A 26,466-nucleotide genomic window follows, 5' to 3' on the forward strand; every position below is an offset into this window, starting at 1 on the left:
TGTCCACAAAGCTATATAGTCCATTATCCAGGAAAGAATGGTAAAAATATGACTATCACCATTATTATGGCACACAACTGGTAAATCTGTGACAATCCTCCAAGCAAACAATGGCCTAGTTCACACAACACAGGAAGTCAAAGTATGGCTTGCCAAAACCGCACAAACATGCTGACTCTAAGAGGGTGCTAAGATGTGGCCTTGTATGTTGTCCGAACCAGTGGCGTAGCGTGGAGGGTGCAGGGGGGGCCGGCCGCACCAGGCACAACACCTGGGGGTTAGGGTTACGGGGGTGCAAATCCACAGGTTAGGGGGTGCAAATTACTTGCCTTGCCCTGGGTGCTGACAACCCACGCTATGCCACTGGTCCGAATTCAGGATCATAGTTAAGGTCTTTTGTCCTTAAGCATGATCTGTAGCCAAGGTTTGTACAGTATACAATTGTCTGAGTAAAACCTATCTGCATCTAACCAGCTATGACAAAAGTCTTTACGTTGGGAAAATGTTACATCACGAACTATGAACAAACCTGCCAGGAAAGCAGTGATGGCATACCTTTGAGGTATATGGTTATAAAAATAGGAAGGCTTCCTAAAAACAGCCGCTCAACTCATCTGCAAACCTACAGAGAACCTTGGAAGTCAATTATTCTCAGTTTGCCATTTCTATGGCAACAAGCTAGCCTGGTTTCATTGAGAAAATAGTGTTAAAAGTAGAGGCACTCATTTCCTCACGATGCACTGCCTAAGATACTACTTGCATCAATATTTAGGCTTCCAAAGTTGCCACTTTTTAATTTCCAGATTCTAAAAAGCCTTTTAAAATTAGCTTTCTTAAAAGCCTCATTAGAAAAAATAAGTCACTAAACATGTAACACTGCAGCCCATTTAAGTCAAGGTTTGTCTATAGAATTACAAAACATTACAGAAACATTTTCAGGCAAGGACTGGATTTTTAACTGACCACTGTGCTCAAGCAAGGTCCTGATCTAGAAAGCAAAATGACTATTTACCAACATGCTCCAGTCAAAGTTGTCTTTTCTCTTTATATAATCACACCAGCTCAGTTAATTCAGTTATATTTATTAGGTCAACTTTATGAAGAGATCCAAGGAGGAGAGAGCAAATATTGGCCATGCATGAATAAGAACTAGCCATTTTGTAAAAAAGAAATGGACCAAAAGACAGAAACCTACAGAACATGCCATTCTTATATGAAATATTAATATGCAGGCACTTGCCAACATTTCACGTTGAGCGCTACAATTATTCAGACATATGAATGGAGAGAGGGGCACAAAATGAAATCAATAGACAACCCTTACATGACATTTGATGCAGATTTAAAAATAAAAAAGAAAGCGCCAGCAATTTAAGAGAATGTTTTAAAAGCTCCATTTCTCAGTAAGAAGCAAACAACAAGATAAAGCCCCTAGCCTTTCCTTTTCCTCTGTGAAAAACTCCAACCATCCCTATTTTATTCTCAGCTGCTTGAGCAGCTACCAGTGTTTCAGCCTCTAGGGCAGTGTTTCCCAACCGGTGTTCCGCGGCACACTAGTGTGCCGCGAGATGTTGCCTGGTGTGCCGTGAGATGTTGCCTGGAGGGAGGCGGGCGAGGGCGTTTGCTTCCCGGAGGACGGAGCGAGGGCGCCCCCTGCTGGGCCGGGGCTCGCTCTCCCCAGAGGGTAAATCTGGATCAAATGGGGCGAGGGGCGGGCAGAATTCTGGGGGCCACTGATGCGCTACAGACCCCCCCAAGTCCTCCGGGGCGCGCGCTCTGCTGGGCTCTTTTCGGTCGTCGTGCTTGTGGGAAGCCGCCCCTTCCCTGGGCGACGCGCCGCCTCGCGGGCTCTCGGAGGGACTCGCGAGCGATGGCGCGGCGGCTCCGGGGCGCGCTCAGCCGGGCCGCCGCGCGCCCCCGCGCAGCCCCTGCTGCAGCTGCCCGGCGTGGAGCGCGACGCGGAGCCGGCTGGGCTTGGAGGCGCCCAGGTAGGGCCGAGCCGGGCGGGGGCGGGGAGGTCTCGGTCTGCTGCGGGCGCAGGAGGTCTCCTGGAAGGTCTCCTGGAAGGTCTCCTGGAGGTCTCCTGGAAGGAAGCGAGGCGGTGGCTGAGGGGGATGCAGCCCCGTCCCCAGCAACAGGCGCTCCTCGAAGTGAGGCCACAAGTCGGGGCTCGGACAGGGCCTGGAAGCAGCGGCTCCGGCTCTTGGGAGCGGAGAAGGGGACTTCGAAAGCGGCCTGGAGGAGAAAAGCCCCGATGCAGCGAGAGCGGGGAGCGTGCTGCCTTGTCCAGGCCTCCTCGCTTTGTGCCGTCCGCTGCCGGGAGCAGGACACGGGGGCTCCTCGTTCGCATGCTTTCCCGGGTGATCGGTGAGGGTTAGGGTTAGGGTCCCTCAGTCCCTCGCTTTGCTGCCTCCTCCTCCCCCACCCCCCAAAGCTTGGAGGTTCCCCGGCAAGGGGGAGGGAAAAAAATTGAAAGTTACACTTTCGTGTGTCCCTCCCGGCGTGACGCTGCGCGCTGACGTCACGGGGCTGTAATGGTGGTGTGCCTCGATATTTTTTTCATCAAACAAGTGTGCCTTTGCCCAAAAAAGGTTGGGAAACACTGCTCTAGGGAACGGCTGTAGAGCCCAGTGGTAAGGGCACTTGAAATCAAGCCACGGCCACAAAATAAGGAAGAAAGAATAAAGAACATATTTAGAATGTGCTCCCAATTATTGGCTTTGATGTTTTGACATCATAGTGATGCAACTGACTGACGGGTGGAAAGCCCAGCCCACTTGTCAAAGTGCCCTTCTACAGAATAGGGGAGGATCTGCTTCATCGACTGGATCCAGTTATTCACCCCTGGTGTAGACAATGCTGAAGGGACGCGGGTGGCACTGTGGTCTAAACCACTGAGCCTCTTGGGCTTGCTGATTGGAAGGTTGGTGGTTCAAATCTTCGTGACAGGGTGAACTCACGGTGCTCTGTCCCAGCTCCTGCCAACCTAGCATTTCGAAAGTATGTCAGTGCAAGTAGATAAATAGGTACTGCTGCAGCGGGAAGGTAAATGGCGTTTCCATGTGCTCTGGCACTCGTAACGGTCCTCCATGCGCCAGTAGCAGTTTAGTCATGCTGGCCACATGACCTGGAAAACTGTTTGTGGACAAATGCTGGCTCCCTCGGCCTGAAAGCGAGATGAGTGCCTCAACCTCATAGTCTGGACTTAACAGTCCAGGGGTCCTTTAATTTTACCTTTTTACCTAGACAATGCTGAGTTAGATTAGATGGAACAATAATCTGACTTGCCATAAAGCAGTTCCCTCTGTTCTTATGATATAGTGAATGCAAAGCAGATGTGGGGAACCGGTGACCCTCCAGGTGTTGCTGAACTATGACTCCCATCATCCCTGACCATAGGCCATGCTGACAGCGGTTTGGAATACAGTAGTTCCCCGCCCCTGCCCCCCGGCCGCAAGGCAAATTATCATAAAGACACATGGCTTTAAATTGTGATACCACAAACAGCCACAAAACAGAAGGCACCTAGAACAGAAAGCAAGCAGGGAGAACAGGTTGGAAGGTAGGCAGGCAGGCCTTCACTACGATTTCATAGGGTTCACCCTTGCAGCTGGAATAGTCCCAGTTAAAGCTTTCATAGAGCTACATCATGGAGTCCTGGTGCAGACCATTATTATACAGGCATTCCCTCTCTGGATGCACAGCACTCCATGCTAATAATTTAATTACACATCCCCTTGAAAGGGAGAGGCGCAAAAAGGCAGGGAATCACAGCACGGGCCCACGTTAACCACTCGCTTGTTTTTAGAAATAAATTTGTTTATCTGATATTTCAAAAGGCCCAATGTGGCAATTAACTATTCTGTTTGCAAACCAACCCTCGCATTCTTTTGTGCCACGGCTATAATTAGTTTCCATCACTGTGGCACTAACAGCAACTTTGAGGATCTCGGTTCACCCCAGCCACCTGCTTATGAGAACTCAGAGGCTTTAATCAGGGATGTGCAGTGGCTTTTACACTGCCATTTTATGCAACACTGACCACTCTTGATGCCCCTTTTGAGGCATCTGCACTTGCCAATAAACAAGAAAACAAAAAATCATTGTGCGAAAGAGGATTTCATTGTTTCCATGATCAGATTTGTTGGGTGACATCCAGTTAGTCATACAAAAAATAAGCCCATAGCAAAAAAACCAAAGACACACACGCGCACACACACACACACACACAACCAATGGGCTTGTCACTTAAAACAATTGATTCTGATAACCATGCTTTGAATGTGATTAAGATTTTCTCCCCTGTTGTGTTGGCATCTAATAACAGCCACTCCAAACTGGTTGCAGAACAGTGGTTTGACTTGCATGTTAAGTTAAATATAACATTTTATTTGAAATCTTTCTCTTTTTTAAGGTATTCACTTACTCTTGTAGCATGTTCTTGACATGATACAAGCTAATTCCTATTTACTTATCAATCAACATATTTTATTTATTTACTCATTGATTCATACATTTATATCCAAGCTTTCACCCAAAGAGTTCAGGGTAGCATACATGATTCTCCTTCCCACCACCACGACTATAATTCTCACAACACCCCTGTAAAGTAGATTAGGCTAAGAGGCAGTGACTGGGTTAAGGTTATCAGTGAGCTTCACAGCCAAGCGGAAATTGGAACCCTAGTCTCCCAGGTCCAGTACTCTAACCACTAGACCACAAGAACAAGTGAAGACCACAGGAAACTTGCTCTATGTTGCTTATTTTTAAATCCTGCCTTTCCTCGGGCGGGGGGGGGGCTTACTTTAGAAGTCTCTGGCTGAGCAAGATACTGGATATGATGCTATCCAGTAGAGCCCACTGCTATTAGAAAGCTGTGCAATTGTCTGAAGCCAAGCAAATGGCTGACATTTTCCCTGGAAACCAAAGGAGTAGAAGCAAGGGTGAGTGCCTTTCAATTTCATCTATAGTCAGGAAGTCTTGTTTATTTTTCAGGATGGATATTAGCAAACCTCATGGGCAAGGGCTCATACTGGCAGCCTTGAGAATGGAAAGCATTTCAAGCAGGATGTGTTATTTTTCTCTCTCTCAAATACATTCCAATGCTGCCATCTAAGCCTTCTTCGACTCTGTTAAAATTCCATCTTCGTCCTTCGGAAGCAAATGTGTTCCCCGAAGATAACCTGAGCGCTGCCCAAACAGACAAATCTTAAAAGAATCCAAGTACTCAAGTATACAGTATGCTTCTGCCGTTTCCAAACCACACTAAGTAAACAGCATGCACACAAAGTAAGCAGTATGCAAAAGGGCAAGACATGTGCGCGCCATGCCATTTTCATCTGCTAAATTATGCAGAGATGGGATTTAATTTTTAATCAAGCTGCCTTGCTGTTGCATAAGGAGGCACCCTTGGTTTTTTGTGCAAGCTGCCGTTTCCCCCCACTCAATAAACAACACAGGATACCCAACAGAAGTGGAAGACTGATTAACGTGCATAATACTAATCTGTTTAAATGTATGGAACAAAACAGTATACAGTACTTACAACTTGGGATTGCAGGAGCTTTTAAAATACATCCTTTATTGGTGTGGCCTGGAAATGAAGCACTGAAAGGCCTGAGTTCAAATCCCTCTGGGAGCCAAGAGCTCATTAAGTGGGCTTCAGTCAAGTTTATTACCAGAGTCTGCTCTCATGGTGGAAAGCCAGAACGCTGGCCTACTTCACAGGGTTGTTCTCAAGGCTATGTTTTGTTTGTTTCATTTATATGCCACCTTTTCTTCCAAGAATCTCAAGGTGGTGTACATGGTTCTCCTCCCCATTTCATTTCATCCTCACAACAACCCTGTGAGGTATGTTAGACTAAAAGATGGTTTACTGGTCCAAGGTCATCCAGTGAGCTGGGTGGCAATTCGAACCCTGCTCTCCGAGGTCCTGATCATTATAACACACTAGCTATTAGTATTAGTAGTATAACTACTACTATTAAGATTTATATACCACCCTTCATCAAAAGATCTAAGGGCAGTTCACAAAATGCAAATAAATAGTTAAAACAAAAACAAAACAATACCCACCCGACACACATTTAAAAGGCTTTAGAATATTAATCAGCCAAAGGTCTGGTTGAAGAGGAATGCGTTCACCTGGAGCCTAAAAATATATAATGAAGGTAAGATTATCTGGGGAGAGCATTCCACAAGTGGGGAGCCACTGCAGAGAAGGCCCATTCTTGTGTTGCCACCCTCTGGACCTCAAATGTAGGAGGCACATGAAGAAGGGTCTCAGATGACGAACACAGAGTCCAAGTTGGTTTATATGGGGGAAAGGAATTTTATTAGAGGAACTTTACTAGTAATCAGAGTTTAGTGTTTCCAAAGCATATACTTTTCCTAATAAAAAAGTATGTTATTTAAAAAAAACATGCTTACTCCACTCCTCTGCCAAAAAGGCAAAAAGACTAGCTTATAGATCAGCATAAAATAAAGACAGTTCCTGCCTTGAGTTTACATTCTAAAATACATGACACAAAAAAGGAAAAAGAGGTGGGAGGAAGAAAAAAAGCAAGCAAATTCAGGCCCCAGTTCTTGAAGCAAAAAGTTCTCATAAGGCCCAGCCAGGATGGAAAGTGTTCCTAATATACACAATTTATATCTTTTGGTCCGCTAGACACTCTCAAGAAAAAGTGCTTTGAAGTTCCAGTTTGAGTTATTGTAAAGCCCAAAAACCTTCAAGAACAAGAAAAGAACAACTAAAAACAGGCGATCCCATCAGCCATCAATTTAAGCCCAAGGGTAATGGTGATGTGATCCCATCCACCCTCCCCACAAAGACACCAGGAGACCTTAGCCCTGCAAAGGGCTAGTTAGCACAATAACCTGAGAAAAGGGATGCATTTTGCTTTGTTCTCATCCACTTAGAGAAGCAGCTGTGGCATATGGCCTTGAGATGCAGCTGTAGCATATGGCACTAGACAGAAGATGGCCTTCTCTGAGATGAGAAAGAGTATGCCTACAAAAGCAGACCCAATTTACAAAAGGGATGGAATCTGGCATGGGGAAATGTGCAAGGGACTTTGGGTAAGTTACCTGATGTGGGGCAGAACAGACAATTACGCTGATTGGTTTTTTCCAGGAGAATATGTCCAGTGCCACCAAACATACAACACTGATGCTAAATGAATAACTGTTTCCAGGATGCTGATGCCACACTCTTTGAAGGTATGCCATCAAAATAGACATTGTTGCAGTGGAAGAGAGTAAAGGTATCTAATGTATTATAGGGATAGTGCTTTAAAGACCCTGCAGTTCAATGACACAGAAAGCTCACCAAGTAGGTCACAATTACTCTGATTTTACGGAGGTGGAGAAATAAATGCTGTATGCTAGGCCTGGGCGATATCTCGATATATCGCCCAGAACTGGTATGAGGAACAGATCGCAATGTCGGTTTCACTCAGTGGTATATGGCTGGTGAAACCGCCATCCCACTCTGCCCTCATATGACAAAGAGGGAGAAATAAAATGTATTGCCATATGTAGCTTTTTTTTGGCAGCTGCCAGCAACATTTGATGCCCCCCTCCAGCAGCCCACAGTCAGGTCTTTGAGAAGGAGGTGGGAGGGCTCTAGGACCCGGCCACAACCTTATACTGCCTTACTAAAGCCCAGCACCCCACCTAGCCAGCTTTGGGAAGACAGAGTGAGGGGTGCTGGTTGGGCTTCAAATTTTTGCCTCTCTCACCTCCCCCTTCACTTCCCCTTCCCCCGTGCAACAAAGCAATGTGCGGCCCACAGGTTTCATGTTGAAGTATTCCTGCAGCCCACTTTGTATGAAAAGTTTGTCTGTCCTGAATTATAAAGGGTTGTACCTAACCAAGGTAGGCCCACTAACATTAATGCACCAGAAATATCCAAATCTATCAATGCCAACGGATCAACTCTGACTAGGATGCAACTGTAAGTTAGCTGAACCTTGATTTCTACCAAAATGAATGGAATTTATTTTCAACTATCTTAGACTGCATACACACCATACATTTAAAGCAAATCGCACCTCACTCCCATAAAATAACCCTGAAACTGTAGTTTACCCCTCAAAGTGACATAGTTCTCAGCACACTTACCAAACTACAGATCCCATTATTTTGTGGGAAAACAATGTGCTTGAAATTTATGGTGTGCATGTGGTCTTGGTCTGGATATAGTCTATTGCTTCCAGGATAATGCATCTCACACTTCTGGAGAGCATCTGTTATGTTTGTATAGATATTAGGAGGGATGGTACAATAAGTAGTGTGAAAAGCAACAAGAACATGCAGCTTTCAAATGCAGAACACAAATCAAAAGTCTAGTCAAATCACACTTTTACATGGAGCAAGCAGGAGGGGAGGATACTAGAAAGTATTGGACACCTTACAAAAATCTAATTAATATAATCTGGAGGAAGATATCACATTACAGCAGAACAAATGTAGAGAAATTGACACTTCCCAGCTGCAGAATGGCACTCACTCTCAAGTCGAGCAGCACAGGCATTTTTCAAGTTATTTGAAAGAAAGGAAGCTTCACGAACACCCTTATGGAATGGCTTAGAATGGAATTTAGCTGGATTTACTCCCTTACTTTAGGAATTCTAGCTCTGTACCAAGAGAAGAAGGGAAAGAGCAAGCAAGCAAGTGAGCCATGCAGAACAGAAGGAGGAGGGGGGGAGAAGAGAGTCAGAAGCTGCTGGAAAAGCTCTCATCCTCAGCTGCTCTCCCAGATCCAGTTGCTATAAATACCAACTCTGCAGCTGGCGTTTCAGGAGGACAACATGCCTGCTCCATAAATGTGGGCTGCAATCCCACTAAAAGCAGGGGCCTCCTCTCCAAATTTCCATATGGAGCCTTTACATTTCCAACATACACTCAGGAACTTAAGAATTTGCCTTATAAAAAGTCAAACCATTGGTTCAGCTAGCTTACTGTTGTCTAAACTGACTGACAGTGGCTCTCCAGGGTTTCAGACAGGGAGACATTCCAAGCCCTACCCGGAGATTGAAAATAAGAGCATGTTGGATCTGGCCAATTGTCCACCCAGTCCAGCATCCTGTTCTCACCTGGGACCTTTAGCGCATAAAGTACATGTTTTACCACTGCTTTACCATTCCTAGGAATGTAGAAATCTACCTCATGCAGAGTCAGCCCACTATCTAGTTCAGTATCCTCTATACTGCCTGGCAGTGGGTCTCCAAAGCACCAGATAGAGATCTTTTCCAGCTCTAACTTGAGATGCTGGGGACTGAATCTGGGACCTCTTCCATGCAAAGCAGATGCCCTGCCACTGAGCTATGGCCCTTTCTTACATCAACAATTGCAGGGCACTTTTAAACACATTGTCCCCAAGAGATAAATTCAATTCATGCAAGAAACTGAAAAAAGGTTACATGAAAGCAGACACATTTATCACAGACAGATTAGTGGATGACAGGCAGAATTCCTGAATGGAAGGATATGAATTCAGGAGGAGGGGAGGATTGAGCAATGTAGTTTTTAGGAGGAAAGCATTTGTACATATATTTAAAGAGATATACAGAAGAACCAGCTGCACATTTAAAAAATTCTCTTTTCGCATTTGAAGAGAGGCCTGCTTTAAAAATATATATATCAGTACAGGATTCAGCTATCATTACTGTGATTATCCTGGATTTGTAACCAGGCCAGCCACTCTCTGCCAGCTCAGACTAAAAAGCAGCTGCCCATAGAATGTATTTGCTTAGATGTTTTGCACAGCTCTGTAAGAACAGAGGGCCCATGTTCACAAGCTGAACAACTTTGGTTATTGAAGGGAAGCAGTGAAATGCCCTAACAAATGCTTGAAGAACTGTCTTTGTCTCATATCCAGCTTTTTAAATTTTTATTTTATTTTTAGAGGCAGAATCTTACAATTATAAGCCCTCTGGCTAAGGTTTCTGTACAAGGCAGAAATAGGTATCCTGATGTCACTGTGACACCAGGCAAAATGACTGGTGGGCTGCCCCACCCACCTGTCCCCATGAAATGTGTGTGAGATAAGGATGGAATTTTCCAACCCTGGGATAAGCTGTTGTCTGTCAGGTGGTTTAATTTCTCTCAGTGGTCACAAAGAGAAATAAAATACCAAACTAGATCTCTATGCAATACAAATATCATTTGTAAGAGGTAAATAATATAGATCCAGAAAAATACCCCTTTCTCTCTCTGAAATTCTAACCTTAAGGGCCAGTTTTAATAGTTCATATTGAAATATTTTTAGACAGCAGAGTTCCCAGAGAGATAGTGTCCATTCAAGCATCCAGAACGAAACAATCTCTCATTAATTCTTTTACAGTACTTTTTATCTGGGGGTTAAAGAACACATAATATAGCCTCTTATGAGACTGTTCCTTGGGCCATCTTTAGGTGACAAAATATTTGATTGTCATCTTGTCTCTTGGACCTGCTATGATTGTTAGTTCTTGCCAAAAAACAAAACAAAATAACTGGCTCCATCAAGGCTGTGATTTTGCACTTTATGCTCCTGTGTTTTGTCCTATTGATCAGTTGACCATAATAAGCATCTGAGTGACTTTCATGGACACCAGGGCAGGGATACATAGAAGTTATTCCTCTTCCTAAAATAAAATCTGGCTAGTACTATGGTGGCAAGTGCTGCTGCTCATCACTCCTGCTTAGTTAGGCACTGCTTTTGATGCAACTGGGTCAGCTAATTTCAGAGCCATCAAACATGCCAGTCATTTGCCTGATCCCTACCCTGAACTGATTCACAAGGTTTTTGTCCACACTGCTGCACAACAGCAAGCAGTGATCCCAGAGCCCAGGCATCATGCCGAGACCTGTGAGTAAGCAGGCATAGCCTTCTCTCATCACTCTGTACTTTCTCCTCCATCTGTTGTTCTGATCAATTCTCCTTAGCCCCATCTCTTGACCTTGTAACTTGAGAAACAAGACTGATTCCTCATCTACAAAGGAGCCCCATCTATGACCAGAATCCCTTACATAAAAACTGGAACAGGAAACTAGTTTATGTGTCAAGATTATCAGACATCCAAACTGTGCTCCAATAATAGGTTTCCAACTGAGTCTTATTAAGAGTAGACCCATGGAAATGAATGGGCCTAAGTCATGATTATTAATTTAAATGGGTCTACTCCAAGTGGGACTAGCATTGGATATTGCTACTTACATTCACTGCAATTTGGCTGGAGCAGTTTCTGAGCCCGCTTCATTGCAGTTAAGGAGTTTTGGCATAGTATTTGACAAAATAAATAAATATATTCTTCACCAACATCAACCAAGGACACAAGACATTTAATACAGTAGAACCTCAGTTGTCAAAAGCTTCATAAATCGAATGGTTCGGCTTTCAAACGCCGAAAATCTGGAAGTGAATGCTTCTGTTTTCGAACGTGCCACAGAAGTCGAATGACTTCCGAGGCGCGTTTCTCCATTTTTAAAATGGATTTTGCCAACCGTAAATTGCGCCTTGATTGTCAAGCATTTCGGAAGTCGAAAGGTCTTCTAGAATGGATTACATTCGACAACCAAGGTTCTACTGTATACACTTTTCCAAACCTGCATTCACTATACTCATCACACTCATTCCTACTACAGATACTAATTACGCAACAGAAGCAAAGATGGTTGGACCATGGCATCCAAGTAGATTCAGTACAACTACAATTTATCAGACAACTCAATTCTGCCAGACTATGGCTTGAATCAAGACTATGGATTTTTATCACTTTAAAAGGTAAAGGTAAAGGTACACCTGCCTGTATGGGCCAGTCGTGTCCAACTCTAGGGTTGCATGCTCATCTCGCTCAAGAGGCCGTGAGCCGGCGCCGTCCGAAGACACTTCTGGGTCACGTGGCCAGCGTGACGAAGCTGCAGCTGGCGAGCCAGCACCAGCGCAGCACACGGAAACGCCGTTTACCTTCCTGCTATAAAGCAGTACCTATTTATCTACTTGCACTTAAGGGTGCTTTCGAACTGCTAGGTGGACAGGAGCTGGAACCGAACGACGGGAGCTCACCCCACCGCGGGGATTCGAACCGCCAACCATGCGATCAGCAAGTCCTAGGCACTGAGGTTTTACCCACAGCGCCACCCATGTCCCATATCACTTTACATGTTGTTAATTACTTGACCAATGCCAGGAGACCTGTGTTATCACCAACACTGCCTTGTTAATGTGTCCCTAGAACTAATTTGCTTTCAACTAATAATCATTGTCTGTTCTATTTTGCATTTTTAAGATTTCCCACTTAATTCCACCAACCATGTGTATATATTCTTACCAATTTAAGTACAGTGGTACCTTGGTTTACAACCATAATCCATCCCAGAGGTCCGTTTGTAAACCAAAATGGGTTGTAACCCAAGGCGAGCTTTTGCCAATGGGGCCTCCAAAAAAAAATTGTTTGTAATCCAAAACAAATGGGTTATAATATAAAAAAAGGTTGCAAACCAGGACACGCACTTCCGGGTTTGACGTGTTTGTAATCCAAAACGTATGCAAACCAAGGTACCACTGTATTGCAGTTCATCCAGCTGATGAAGTGGACTCTGATACACAAAAGCTTATTTTTCTGAGTACTTCCAAGCTGTTCTGTGTGCATGCTTGCCACCTTTGCACATCCAGAGAAACAATGGCACAATACAGCTAAGAAAGAGCTGCCACCAATGTCCAGTTGTCCAGGGTCTTTCTAGCTTTCACATCATTTAAAGTTTTTTAAAAAGCCTTTGATCACACAGCCAAACTATGAAATCAAAAGGGTCAGCAAGAACCAGAGAAGCCAAGAGGCAAAAGTCCTGCATTTTGCAGGAAGATTGCTTGCTTCCTTCTGATATCAAAAACTATGCTGGTGAACTCACAAGTCGGAAATTAAAGTAAGAAAGCAGAGGATTCACTGGTCTGAATGAACTTCACCACTTCCTCTGAGGCTTGCCTAGCTGTCAAGCCACTCACTGCATCCAAGGAGAGACATGAACTGTTGATATCTGAAGTGATGTGCCTCTGGGATTCCTGGCATGGATGCAACTGAATTAGGCTTTCCACTTCTTCCCCCTGACTGTCCCACTAGGCTAGTGGGAGCAAGTATCTACTGCCATCTGAAACCTCTGACCACCATCTGGGAAACCTTTCTCCTAAGCTATACTGAAAAATGTATTGGGGTAAGTGACTTTTATTTCTTCATCCATCCAGCCACAAGGGTTGTTCTAGTGAGACAGGTCTCCGATTAAGCAGTAGGAACACAGGAAGCTGCCTCAGACAAAGTCAAACCATCTAGCCCAGTATTTCCCATAGTGACTGAAACCATCTCCACATCATTTCAGACAGGGAAGATTTCTAGTCCGATTCAGAGATGCTGGGGATTGAACTTGGGACCTTCTACATGCAAAATTGATGCTCTTTTACTGAGCATTGGCCCACTGCCTGATATATGGCTAATGGTGGTCAATCATCTCAAGTCCCTGGTTAGTGTCTCTTGGATTCCCAAGGGTTTCTCAACCATACTTGTAAGCACCACCTTCTTAGGAAGAAAAATGTCAAAGATCATTGGTGCCAAGCCAACTGTGATGTGAACGTGTCTATGGTTATTAGCAAATAAGAATGTGGAATGTTATTGTTCCATTTCTCTGTATGCACCGAAATGCACCAATGGTTGAGATCTGCATCAGAAGCCCATCTCTGGATGCTTCCAACTTTGGTGACAAGATGAGTGGCTATCAAGGTATTTTAGGTGGCAATACACATTTCCCCACATCCATTCGACTGAATGGATTAGACTTTAAGGTCCCCTTTGAAAATACTGAAAATTGTGGGGGAACACTAGAAGGTGCCTTGCACCAGCTCAGACTATTCGTCCACGTGGTCTGGCACTGTGTACCTCCCTGATACCCCAACGTGGTGCACTCCAGCTGTTCTGGACTCAAACTCCCAGCAGCCTCAGATAGCATGAGCGTCAAAGTGAGGGATCATGGGAGTTGCAGTGCAAAACATATTGGAGCACCAGGTTGGGGAAGACTGATCTCCTCTGATGAGGACTCTTAAGGGCCTCCCCAGAGATATTTCAATTCACTTGAAATATCTACTTGACATCAGGAAGTGAAGCTGGGATCTTTTGCATGCAAACCAGGTGCTACCACTTATATGGTCCTTCTCATAAATAACGAAAGATAGAAAAGAGCATACATTCCAAGCCAAAATAAATAAATAAACAAACTCTCCCATATAGCCAAGAGCTCATGCCTTCCCAGCTTCATAAACCACAATCTGTTAAAGGCAGCATCTGTGGTTTACTCCTGACAGATGGGGCCACCACACTGCTTTAAGCAATGGGATAAAGGGGTTTGGAGAACTGCAATCCCATTGCTTAAGTCACAGATGATCCAATAACATGAAACACAGCATAAAATATGGGGAAAGGATACTGTAAGATCTCTCTGCAGAGAGGGAAATAAAATTCACGTTTACTTAATTTAATTCTGTGTTCAAATGGGATATATACATTATCAACCCAGCTTGCAGTTGTAAATGAGTTTATTTGTCCCCATCAAGTACACAAGAAATGGCTCAGGACTTCCAAACAAAAGTAGAAAACCAACCACAGAACTTGCATAGAAAGGAGATTCCAACTAAGCATCAAGAAGAACTTTCTGACAGTAAGAACTGGTTGATAGTGGAACAGACTCCCACAAGAGATGGTGGACTCTCCTTCCTTGTAGGCTTTTAAGCAGAGGTTGGATGGTCATCTGTCATGTAGGAGCTATTTGAGATTAATGCATGGACCTGATGACACTTGGGGTCCCTTCCAACTCTACAATTCTATGATTCTATGTTGTATATATTGCATTCATAATGGAAATCTACTGGGCAGAATCCAAATTTAAGTCATGCTTGAAATCCATTGGAACTTAAGTTAGTTGTGCCACCATCCAGCCATGTATTTTATGCTTTGCCAGCTGCTTAAGAGTCAGCTACAGGGTAGAAACCACACAACATCAAAAATGCAGTGAAACTAGCTTTAAAAGTCAGTCCACCAGTGAAAAGCTAGAGATGGATGTGATGGCACATGCATTTACTAAACACAATGGCAGCATCAGGCAATTATATCAACTTTACAGAAAAATAAACCAACATGCTCCATATTGCTCCTGGAAAACTAGACTAGAGTACCATTATTTCAGGGACACTTTTGTGGTGTATGAAAATATGGCAGTTAGATAAAGAAAATATCAAAATGTGTAATTCCTCTGGTTGGAGGGAGATAGATAGGTAAGTAGGTAGGTAGGCTGATAGATATTCCACTGACTTTCTAGATTTGAGGCAAACAGTTCTGACTTTTTTGAACTGTAACATGAAGGCACTACATACTTTAATCAGCTGCAGCTTCCAGCACTGTCAAAAATAATGCTGTTCATTGTAATAATGAGTTATCAGCGCCCAAGCCCTTTTGTGATGAAAGTGTATTAGCAATCTAAGAACAGCTACAAAAAAACAGAGATTAGAATGCAAATAGGAAGCTTGATGGCTGACCTTTGTAGGAGAAAATCTTACTCAATGTTCTGAGGAGGCATTCTGCTGTTACTAGGAAGAGGAGGAGTTTCTTCAACTGTGGAGGCTTAATGCAGCAAACCCTTCAGGAAAACAGACTTAAAAGGATCCCCAAACATTGAAACCAGTTTCAGGCACTAATCATAAAAAAGGAATAGCTTGGGAGTGGAGCACTATTCCAGTGCCGTCATATGACTGAACAACACTCCCTTCCAATTGGCTGGGGTTGTTTTTGTGCATTACATTACTGAACAGCCAGAAGCTGAATCACTAGAATGGCACCAGAATTACTGCCATTAGGATAGCCCACAGTTTGCTGCTGTTCTGCTTTCCAAAGAGGAAGGAATTCTCTTCATGATAGACAGAGACTTGCTGAATCGGTGAAACAGCCCCTATTCTGTTAACAATTACATGAACATCAAAGCTAAGGATGACAGGCATTTCATGTGCCTTTTTAAAAGATGGAAACAAAACAAAAAGGGAGTCCATACCAGATGCTATTGACCTACAACTCCCATGAGCCTCAGCCAGCATGGCCAATGGCCAAGGATAATGAGAGATGCAGTCCAGAAACGTCACTACACAAAGGCCTTGTTCAAATGTATCACTGACCCATAGTTTGGCACTATGAGAATGTGCCTTCAAGAGGCCTTTGCACATTCCCTCACTTCCTTCCAAGTATGAAGAAACCATAGTTTGCACTTTCCATTCAAACCAGAACACTACAGTTTCTAGTCACAATGTAAGTCCATTTCATTTGAACCAACAAATTACAGCTTGCGATGAACCCTGCAAACCATGATAAAGCTACAGTGTGCTTGATTGGACAAAAAAAATTACAGCCTGCCTCACAAAAGAGGAGAGGGAAGCACATGAGCTCCAAAAAAGCCTTCCTAGACAGCCATGCTGGCTGGGACTGATGGGAGTTAGAATCCAAAACATCTGCAGAGCACCTGGTTGGCAACACCTGCTATAAAGAATTGTGTTGCACCAACTCTCATCAAGAACAAAGCAGCAATAAATAGATGAGATTTGCTAAAGTCATCCTCTGAGAACATAGACTAAGAGTGCTCATCATGGAAGGCTGGTAAACAGCCATTCACCTGTAAGAACTGCCTCCATGAAACCAGCTGTGATTCCATTCTTCCTTTTAGCCCTAATAGCTACTGGAGCTTTGAGGCAGTTCAGAAGTCTGCAAATAACTTAGTTTTGGCTGTCTAAAACTGCAAATGCTCAACCCCAGAAGCAACTATGCAACCCCACTGCCAGTCAGGGGCACCAACTCTTGGGGGCCCAACCCTTTTAGACTCTCCAATATTTTTGTGAGGGAGGCCAGGCCCCTGCAATGTCCAAAAAACTCAGGGCCAACTGAAGAGCCAAGCATGGCGCAGCTTCAGTGGCGGCTCCTCCTCCTGCTGCTGGGAAGGAGGGAATATGCAGCCCCTGGATGGTGGCAGTGGCAGCAGGAGGTGAAGGGGGAACCTCTGGCTACTAAAGTTGCGCTGCTGAGGCGTTCTGCTCCGCCCCCTGGCTCCTCCGGCATCCTGACATGACTTTAGTTCCCCAATCTCTCTCACAAGTTGGCACCTCTGCTGTCAGCTTTCCCCCCCATTTCCCACCACCACCACCACCACCAGCAACCCAAACCCATTCTCATTTCCATATCCTCCATGACAGCAACTTTCTGCTGTGTAGCATCTGCATTCAGCTCCGACCGCCCTGCAAGCAGGCCAGGCGTGCTGCCAACATTCCAGCCTCTTAATGCAGACAGTACATGTGATTTCAGCTGGACTGCAGGATTTCACTGTTCAATTCTATACACACATACACACACACACACACACACAAAAGATAAAGGAAAAAAAGATAAAGAAAGGAGATAAAGGCTGCATTTGCATGTTGTGATTAAACCATGATTAGTTAAGACATTGCTGTGAATGCCCAGATCATTGCTGCTTCATTCCTCCCCATTAGTGAGCAGTAGCAACAAGCCACAATTCCCTGGCTCAGCGCTATGGCCAAACTGGGGTCATGGTTTGTTTTGTTTAATAAAATAAAATGATCTGAAGCCAAGCCTTGTTCTCGGCTTCAGAACATCATTTATTTGGAGCAAAACAAGCCATGATTCCCAGTTCAGACGCAGCACTTCAGGCAGGGATCACAGCTTACTGCGCATTCATGGTAAACCATTAACCGTGGCTTAACCATGATGTAGCCTCACCTGCATTGAAACATTACAGCCTGTATGAATCCTAATTGCACCTGCAAGTTTAAACAGGGTGGATTATACCAGAGGACAGATATTTTCAAAAAACTGCTTTCCATAGAATATTAAGGACAGCTTGTAAAATTCTAGCAGTACCACCCTCTTTCAAAAAGGACAAAGGAAACTTGTATTGGCAACTTCCAAATATTTAAATCCATGCATATTTGCTAGAGGAGGCAACTTCCTTTCCTGGTCGAAAGCCAGTATCTCCAACAGTTCTAAATGTCTATTTGTCCTTAGCAATGCATAGGCATGCCACACAACATGTGAAGCAATTGTTAAGCTGCCCTTACAAGATGGGCTGAACAAACTGTCTGGTTATCTAATTAAGATTTATCAGGAAATAGCATGGCATTTTCATGGGCTTCTCAGTATCTTGTACATTTTAGACTTTGTAGAATGCTGTCTCACTCACTCCTGAAACTACAGAAAAGAACTTTTATTTCTTTCTAAACAAAATATTTACAAACACCTGGATTACACTATATTAAACTAAGCCTTAGCATTATGTGTGAACTCTGCCCAAAAGTGTAACTGTGGTTTTCTAACTGCCAACCAATTAGGAGCTTATTTGTCGGTGGCTTACAAAACTTGTTTCCCTTAACTGTGGGTTAGCATTGCATGTGAACCCAGCACGCTTAACCATGGGTTTGTTTGACAACTACACCCCAGACGTTCATCAAACTACTGAGGAAAGAGCAGCTGGACAACAAACCAAAAGCTGTAGAAACAAGCCGTGGCTTCTTAGATTATGGAATATCTCATGATTAACATGTGGTTTGTTAAACAAACCATGGTTGTGCTCAGTCCAGGCCAAAGCCATACGCAGATTTAGTCAAAATTACAGTTCAATATTCAACTAGTATACCCAGAAAAGAGATAATCTATGTCACTTCAGTGTCAATTGACTTTGTTAATTTTTTTTATTACTGACAGACAACTAGGAACCCAATCAAGCTCAGCCCAAAGAGAATGCATAGCTGGCATGTTATAAAAGCAGAACACAGGAGTCAACCCATGCTGGATTAAATCATACATCTCCCCAAGCACTCACCCCACTCCCAATTTCCCAATAATCAGACAAACCTCTAATGTTCTACTCTAGGTGTTATTGCTGTTTGTTCCAGAAGAGCCACCCTGGGGAGACCATTCCACAAACGGGGTGCCAATGAAGAAAAGGCCCATTCTCATGTTACCACCCTCCTGACCTCTTGTGAAGGAGGCACATGAAAAACGGCCTCAAGGTGATGATCACAGTGTCTAAGTCGGTCCATATGGGGAGAGGCAGTCCTTGAGATACTGTTTATAATTCAAAGCCCAGAAACTAATTGTTAGCCAGTGCAGCTGAGCCACAATCAGTGTAATATGCTGAAACTGTCTTGCCCCTGGCCACACACCACCACCCCTCACTGGCCCCTGCATCACACCCAGAGAGTTTCTGCCTAGCTAGAATGTGCTTTTGAATTCTGATATAATGTCCTTCACTCACCTGGATGGAGACTAGAGAGGAGTGATGGGTGAGTGTGTGTAGAAATGAAAGATAAAATTCCTATTTGCTGTTCTACCTGTTTTGCCTCAGCTCTGCGTACCACTGGCATGTGGCCCTCAGAAGGCTGCCCACCAGGGAATACAGTCTTCAGGCTGAAAGGAGTTGTTCACCACTGCAGCACATGGACTAGATACAACACCACACACCCAGGACAGGCTAATAATAATAATAATAATAATTTATTATTTGTACCCCGCCCATCTGGCTGGGTTTCCCCAGCCACTCTGGGCGGCTTCCATAGAAACCAAAAATACACTAAAATATCACACATTAAAAACTTCCCTGAACAGGGCTGCCTTAAGATGTCTTCTGAATGTCAGGTAGTTATTTATCGCTTTGATATCTGATGGGAGGGCGTTCCACAGGGCAGGTGCCACTACCGAGAAAGCCCTCTGCCTGGTACCCTGTAGCTTTGAACAGGAGATATTCTGCTATCATTCACATGGTATTGGGGGGGGGGGGAAAGGTTGGGATTAGAGGTTATGGACTCCTTTTAAAGAAGTGTATATTTCTATACACACCTTCATGCCGCTCAGTAAGAACACAAGAGGGGTGGGGTGGAGGGGGGGAGACAAGAGCCTGTAAAAGCGTGTGAAAACAGTCCCCGCATTACCGCCTGAAAAGCAGCCTCTTCCCTTTCCACTTTCTCCTTTTCAGAAGATCCATTTTTCTGAACATTCCTTGCATAATTCCTACCTAATAGCACACTAGAAAAGCCCACCCTCAGATGACAAAGGCTCAGGATATCTCTAATGCTACTTTCCCACAGTTATTAAATGGGTCGAAGTGACTTAAGTCTGACCACCTGCTATTTCAATTTGCTTTTGTCTGCCTGGAGACGTTCCCCAAAAGGCTGCAGGTCAGAACATTCCCAGCAAAATCTGTTCAATAGAAAGATGCAAACGAAGCCTTTCCCTACTGAAGCGGCTACAGCTTGATCCTCAGAGCTTGTTCATTTATTTCTTTACAACTCTGTTCCTTGAAAACTACCATTTAGACAGTTATATCTATGATGACAGGTATGTACCAGGGGTTCAAACTGCCAAACCACAAAACAACAACATCAGGACACCTTTAATCATGGAATTGTTAGCAAATTCACTTAAATAACACAGATGGGAGAGAAAAGAACTCCTGATAACACTTTACCGAGGAAACTGACTACAACCAGCTTATAATTTGAGAGATTTTGTCTCTCTCAATTCAGGCCTTGTACATAGCAAGGAGTCATTCAACTAAACATACAGCAGAAAACACTCAGAATCAGGGGATGTGCTACTTCAGCAAACATCATGCTACTCTGTCTGGTTGCTAAGCAATACTTCAGCTTTCCCTCCCTCTTGGTTACCTGTCTTACTGATAGCAGAATTACCCCGTAAATTGCACACTGGATGATCCCTGTTGTTACACTCATTCTGGAAGCCACAAAAATGGAGCCACAGACCAAAAGGCATTTAAGCTTCCTCTCAAGCAAACGTACATGCATAATGGACAACCATTCTGCCATATCTAAAGAGAAACTCATACAGAAATGATCGTGCAATGTTGCCAAAGAGAAGGAAGTATCCAAATCACGTTTCTGCTTTTGACATATCCACAGTAAGAGAAAGAGTATTAACAAGCAAAAATGCATTTAAGCAAATTATAACGCCTTTCAAAAAAGCTATTGCAAGACTTATACAGAAAGAAAGGATTTCCTTAAATGAACCATTTGTCAATGACATAAGCCAGACAGTAACCAATTGACTGAGAATCTCATCAAGGAAAAGCCACTCCATCTGAAGATTTGCACCAAACTTACTGGTTGAGTTGCCTTGCATTTGTATGATGCATTTGGAGTCTTTGCTGGTCTCTCGGGAATTAAAGGGTCTGACCCGGACAGCCACCTTGACTGAAGCGCCTGACATTTTGCAGGTCTCCTGTGTGTACTCCAGAAATTATGAGCGAAGGACTTCCACAGCTTTTCTCTCCTGGAGTTATCTTTTGAGAGAGAGAGAGAGAGAGAGAGAGAGAGAGAGAGAGAGAGAGAGAGAGAGAGAGAGAGGGAAATTCAATGATTTGAAAATACATTCCAGACATCTTGATGGTTGCTAGGACAATAGCTTAGCTCATTAGATACCCCCCTACAGACAAATTTCATATTTTTTGGCTTCATGGAGGCCGAGCGTATCCAGGGTTACCCTCCTTCTCGCTAGCCACTGTCAAGTAATAGCTTTCAGGGGAAATGATTGTTTCCAGCCCCTCCCTCAAGGAGAAAACATGGAGCCTGCAAACTGACATCACTCCTGACTCAGAGGGATTAAAAGGACAGCCGTTCTTTGTGCTGTTTGTTCATTTTATCGGTACATGTGGAAAGCTTAAAAGAAACCTACACAACCCCAGGGATTTCCTCCATTCACAGAGTATATAAAAATTAAAATACATGCTGAGGTGGCTTTGCCTTTGAAGTCACCCTAAAAACAGCTCCCTCCCTCCTTGATTCTGTAGAAAAGAGGGAGGGAAGCAGGTTTCTGTTTGAAACATTTCTATCCTCGCAGCTGCTGGCTAACAAAGCAAATAGCCCAAATCACCAAGTTCCAGGAGCAAATAGCCATAGCAAAAAATGCAGTTTAGCTGGGGAGAGAGTACATTGTGGGCAAATTATTGTGTTTCCGCAGATAGGCTTGAGAACTAATCCTGAATCAGCTAAGTGGGAGACTGGAGATATCATTTAGTACCCTCTCCTTTTATTAACTTGTTCTATTTACTGACATGGCTGTCCTTTTCTGGTCTATGTTGTTATTCCTTGTTTGAAAAAATAAATAATTTGAGCTTCGTTTAACGCAGGATACACCAAAAGGACATCCAACTGAAGGCTAATCATAGTTATTTAGACAAAAACATCTAACATCTTATACACAAATATATACAAAAAATTATACACAGACGGCCTACCTGTAAAATTACAACTGGACATCCACAATACCCAGTTTTCACAATGGCACTATGTTATAAAGAATGTAGAGTGTGGTAAACCTTATTATTATGAATTAAACATTCCATTCCTTTGAGAAAATGTTCTACAGCTCTTCATTTTGAGATGCTATCTTCAGTTCAGCCTACATTGACAAAAGATATACTGTACTAGACTCTCTTAAGTAAAGATTGATCAGGAGGACGTTGAGGATATTGTTCACTTTGTTTTAAACGCCTAAAGTAGGATTCTCCAAGAGAGAGAGAGCCTTGCTTTAGGGCAGGGAGATTTGCCTTTTTTCTTGTAAAGGGCTGCATTCCCTTAGAAATAATAAGCCACTGTTTGTATCAAACCATAGCTTACTTGTGAACACTTCTTTCCTTTAGCACGTGAGTCATCATATGAAAAGTCATAGAATGACCTGGATCATGGTTTGTTTCTTTCAAACAAACCATGAGCAGTAAATCATAAACAAACCAAAGTTTGTTCTCAGTTTATTTCTGGCTTACCGTTCATGGTGCATTTGAAACAAACAAACAAATTTATCCTGAAATAGACATTTTTGCATACAAATCTGCCTAATATAAACATTTTTGTAAAGGAGAATTCATTTCCTAACAGAATGCATTTTTACATGTTATTTTCATATAGACTTTACCCTAGTCTATGCATTCTTGTACACTACTTGCCTGGAGTATACAAGGCAAATGCAAAGAAATGCAAATTCTGAAGGATGGCTGCTTTTCAGTTCACATACTGTTTTAGAAAGTGCAAACTGGGTAGGTTTGCTTTTATAGATGAAATGAATCCTTACTGCACCCCCATATTTTTTCACACTATGGCCCCTTTTCACAACGGTGAAGACAGGTTGCACGGTGAAATAAAGGAATAGGGTGTGTCATCATATTAGTCAGGTATTTGGCCACTGTTGAGTAGTATAGCTAACTGGACAACTATTATATCTCACAGTAGCCACACGTTTAGGAGACAGGTCATTTTCCCCACCCACCAAAAAAAATGGGTATGGGCTGCTAGCTAACTCACAATTCCTCATGCCACATCAAAAGAAGAAAGTTACATGTTAGCTTGTAGGTGTGTCTGCAAAAATCCGTAAGTTACAAACCAAGAGATAAAGACAGCAGAGATGCATGAATGTTAATACTGCAATACAACCTTTGCCTTCTACAGTCTTTCATTATCATCAATTCAGCTGTCTTCAAACAGAACTAAAAGCACTTTGGATTAATGGACAAAATACTTCTGGTTATATCACAGAAGGTACATTAAGTACTTTGGAATCCTCAACTTAAGTGTCCTTTTGTAGCTCCTTACAAAGAAGATACAGCCTTCCTCATCCTTGAGCAGGGACTGCACACTGACGACTAAAACTGCTCTTTCCAATAATAAATCTTTGTAGATTTTTCTAAGTGTTGTTTTGTTTTCCTCATATTAATTTACCTACTTAGCTTACTGTATTTTTTGCCCTATAGGACGCACTTTTCCCCCTCCAAAAATGAAGGGGAAATGTGTGTGCGTCCTATGGGGCGAATGCAGGCTTTCGCTGAAGCCTGGAGAGCGAGGGGGGTCGGTGCGCACCCCTCCAGGCTTCAGGAAGCTATCCGCTAGCCATGGGAGACGCAGCTCTCCCACGGCTAGCGGACAGCTTGCCTGCACCCAGAAGCTTGGGGCACGCTGAGCTCAGCACGCCCCAAGCTTCAGGCAGCGCTCCGCTAGCCGTGGGAGAGCCGCGCGGCATGTTCTCAGGCTTCCCCCACCCCAGCCCCGCACCTGGAGGGGGGGATATTTTTTTTTCTTTATTTCCTCCCAAAAAAACTAGGTGCATCCTATGGACCGGTGCGTCCTATGGGGCGAAAAATACGGTATATAGCTGCCTCATAGCAGGAGGACTCTAGGAAGTCAGTGTGGAGTAGTGGTTAGTGTCAGACTAGGACCTGGGAGGCCAGGGTTCAAATCCCCACTCAGTCATGAAGCTCACTTGGGCCAGGCACAGCCCTATGACCTGTGATGAACTGAGAAGGGGGTGAACCATATACTCCTTGCAGAAGAAAAGGTGGGATATAAATGCAATAAATAAGCTGTTCTGCTTACCTCAGGCATGGCCAAACTTGGCCCTCCAGCTGTTTTGGGGCTACAACTCCCATCATCCCTAGATAACAGGACCAGTGGTCAGGGATGATGGGAATTGTAGTCCCAAAACAGCTGGAGGACCAAGTTTCGCCATGCCTGGCTTGCCTACTTAAGAAAGTTAGAAGGACCAACCAGATGGAGATGTCAGTCGCCAACCTGGCATCCAGAGATCTCCACATGGTCACAATTGGACCTGCGCCAGTCACAAAATGTGCCTGGTGCCTGGCTAATTTCTAACACTGGCCATTGGCCTGATCCACCAGACTCTTCTTTTGCTCTTATGCACATTTGTAGCACACTTCAAATGTGTTAAAAAAAAAGGGTCTTTTGCTTCATTGACTTTTTTTCTGCTTTACTCCATCACGATTCAGGTATTGTGTTCCTTCTCTCTTGAACAGCACCATCACTTTAGAATGCAAAATCTCAGAACAGAGAACATGCAAAGATGCAAAAACAGTCAGTGTTTTGTGTTTGCTGGGTGTATTTGTTTTTAAAGAGACGGGCCAATTTATTGAGAGGTCAAACGTGAGATTGGGGGCACACTTGCCCAATTTAATCCTCTCGCTGACTTCAATATGCAAAATGTGTAGCCTGACTAAATAAGCATGCCGGGAAACAACATTTCAATACACCATTCTTCTGAACAAGCCTTCTTTAGTAAGCTCACACACTGTCATCTGAAGTGCTGCTTTAATGCCTGTGCAGATGACGAAACCACTGAAAAATGGAATAGGCTGCTGAACAGAGTGTTCCAGAGTCTTGTTAGAAGGGGGAAAAGATTTTTAAAGGAACTAGACTAAAAGCCACCAAACAAAAAAGTAATTCTGACTATTTAGGCCTGTCCTTCTGAGAGACACAACTCCACATTGTCTCTCAGAAAACAATTTTAGGCACCAAAAAAAGAAAAGTTGACAGCTGCAGGATGTGAAGGCAACCTATAATCTACTTCTCCTTTACATCTGCAGGTGTGGCATTACCATTGTCTGGCTTCGGTCATGAATTGGATGCGAGCCAACAAACCGAAGCTGAATCCAGTGGGCAGTACCCTAGACCAGATGAATGGTAGGTTGCCTGCTCTTGATGAAGTTACACTCCCTCTGAAGGAGCAGGTACACGGCTTGGGGGTACTTCTGGATCCTTTGTTGTCGCTTGAGGCTCAGGCGGCCTCAGTGGCACAGGGTGCCTTCCATCAGCTTCGGATGGTGGCCCAGCTGTGCTAATATCTGGACAGGGATAGCCTAACATCTGTCATCTATGCTCTGGTAACATCTAAGTTACATTGCTGCAACACATTTATATGCAGGGCTGCCTCTGAAGATGATTCAGAAACTTCAGCTGGTGCAGAATCCGGTAGCCAGGTTGCTCACCAGGGCAAGACGATTTCAGCATATTACACTGATCTTGACCAGACTGCACCGGCTGCCAATTAGTTTCTGGGCCCAATTCAAAGTGTTGCTTTTGACCTATAAAGCCTTTAACAGCTCAGGACCACAATACCTCAAGGACCACCTATTCTCATATAAACCAAGTCAGACACTGCGACCATCAACTGAGGCCCTTTCTTCATCTGCCTCCTACACAAGAGGTCCAGAGGGTGGCAACATAAGAATGGGCCTTTTCTGCGGTGGCTCATTTCTTTATTACCAGCCTTTTGACTGATTAACATTCCATGGTCTTTTAAATGTGCTTCTAGGAGGGGGGGTTATTGGTTTCTTTTGGTTTCATTATGTATTTTGTGTTCTTGTTTTGTATTTCTATGTTGTGAACCCCCTGTGATCCTCAAATGGTGGTATATTATTATTATTATTATTATTATTTCCTACATCCCAGTTGTTAGGAGCATTTTCAGCAAAAAACTGAATTTGCTGCAATTTGCTGCAAACTGCAATTTGAAAAGGTGCAATAATGAAGCTTGGGTGCTTTCATCTGTGTTTAATATATGGAACTAAAAAGGTTTCACAAAAGTAAGGCACAGC

At 43.7% G+C, this 26,466-nt stretch overlaps 1 protein-coding gene across 9 annotated transcripts in view; it reads right to left on the reverse strand.

The window, feature by feature from the left end:
* KIF1B (kinesin family member 1B) overlaps positions 1–26,466 on the reverse strand; it is a 125,198-nt gene that overhangs the window by 93,688 nt on the left and 5,044 nt on the right. For all 9 annotated transcript variants that reach the window (XM_081923393.1, XM_081923392.1, XM_081923398.1 and 6 more), the window contains exon 2: positions 21,191–21,369. In XM_081923393.1, the coding sequence (XP_081779519.1) occupies positions 21,191–21,296 (106 nt within the window). In that variant the 5' untranslated portion in view covers positions 21,297–21,369. The remainder of the gene's footprint in view (positions 1–21,190; positions 21,370–26,466) is intronic.

The sequence above is a fragment of the Podarcis melisellensis genome (assembly GCF_964234715.1).
Source record: "Podarcis melisellensis genome assembly, chromosome: 8".
In the NCBI taxonomy this organism is placed as follows: Eukaryota; Metazoa; Chordata; class Lepidosauria; order Squamata; family Lacertidae; genus Podarcis; species Podarcis melisellensis.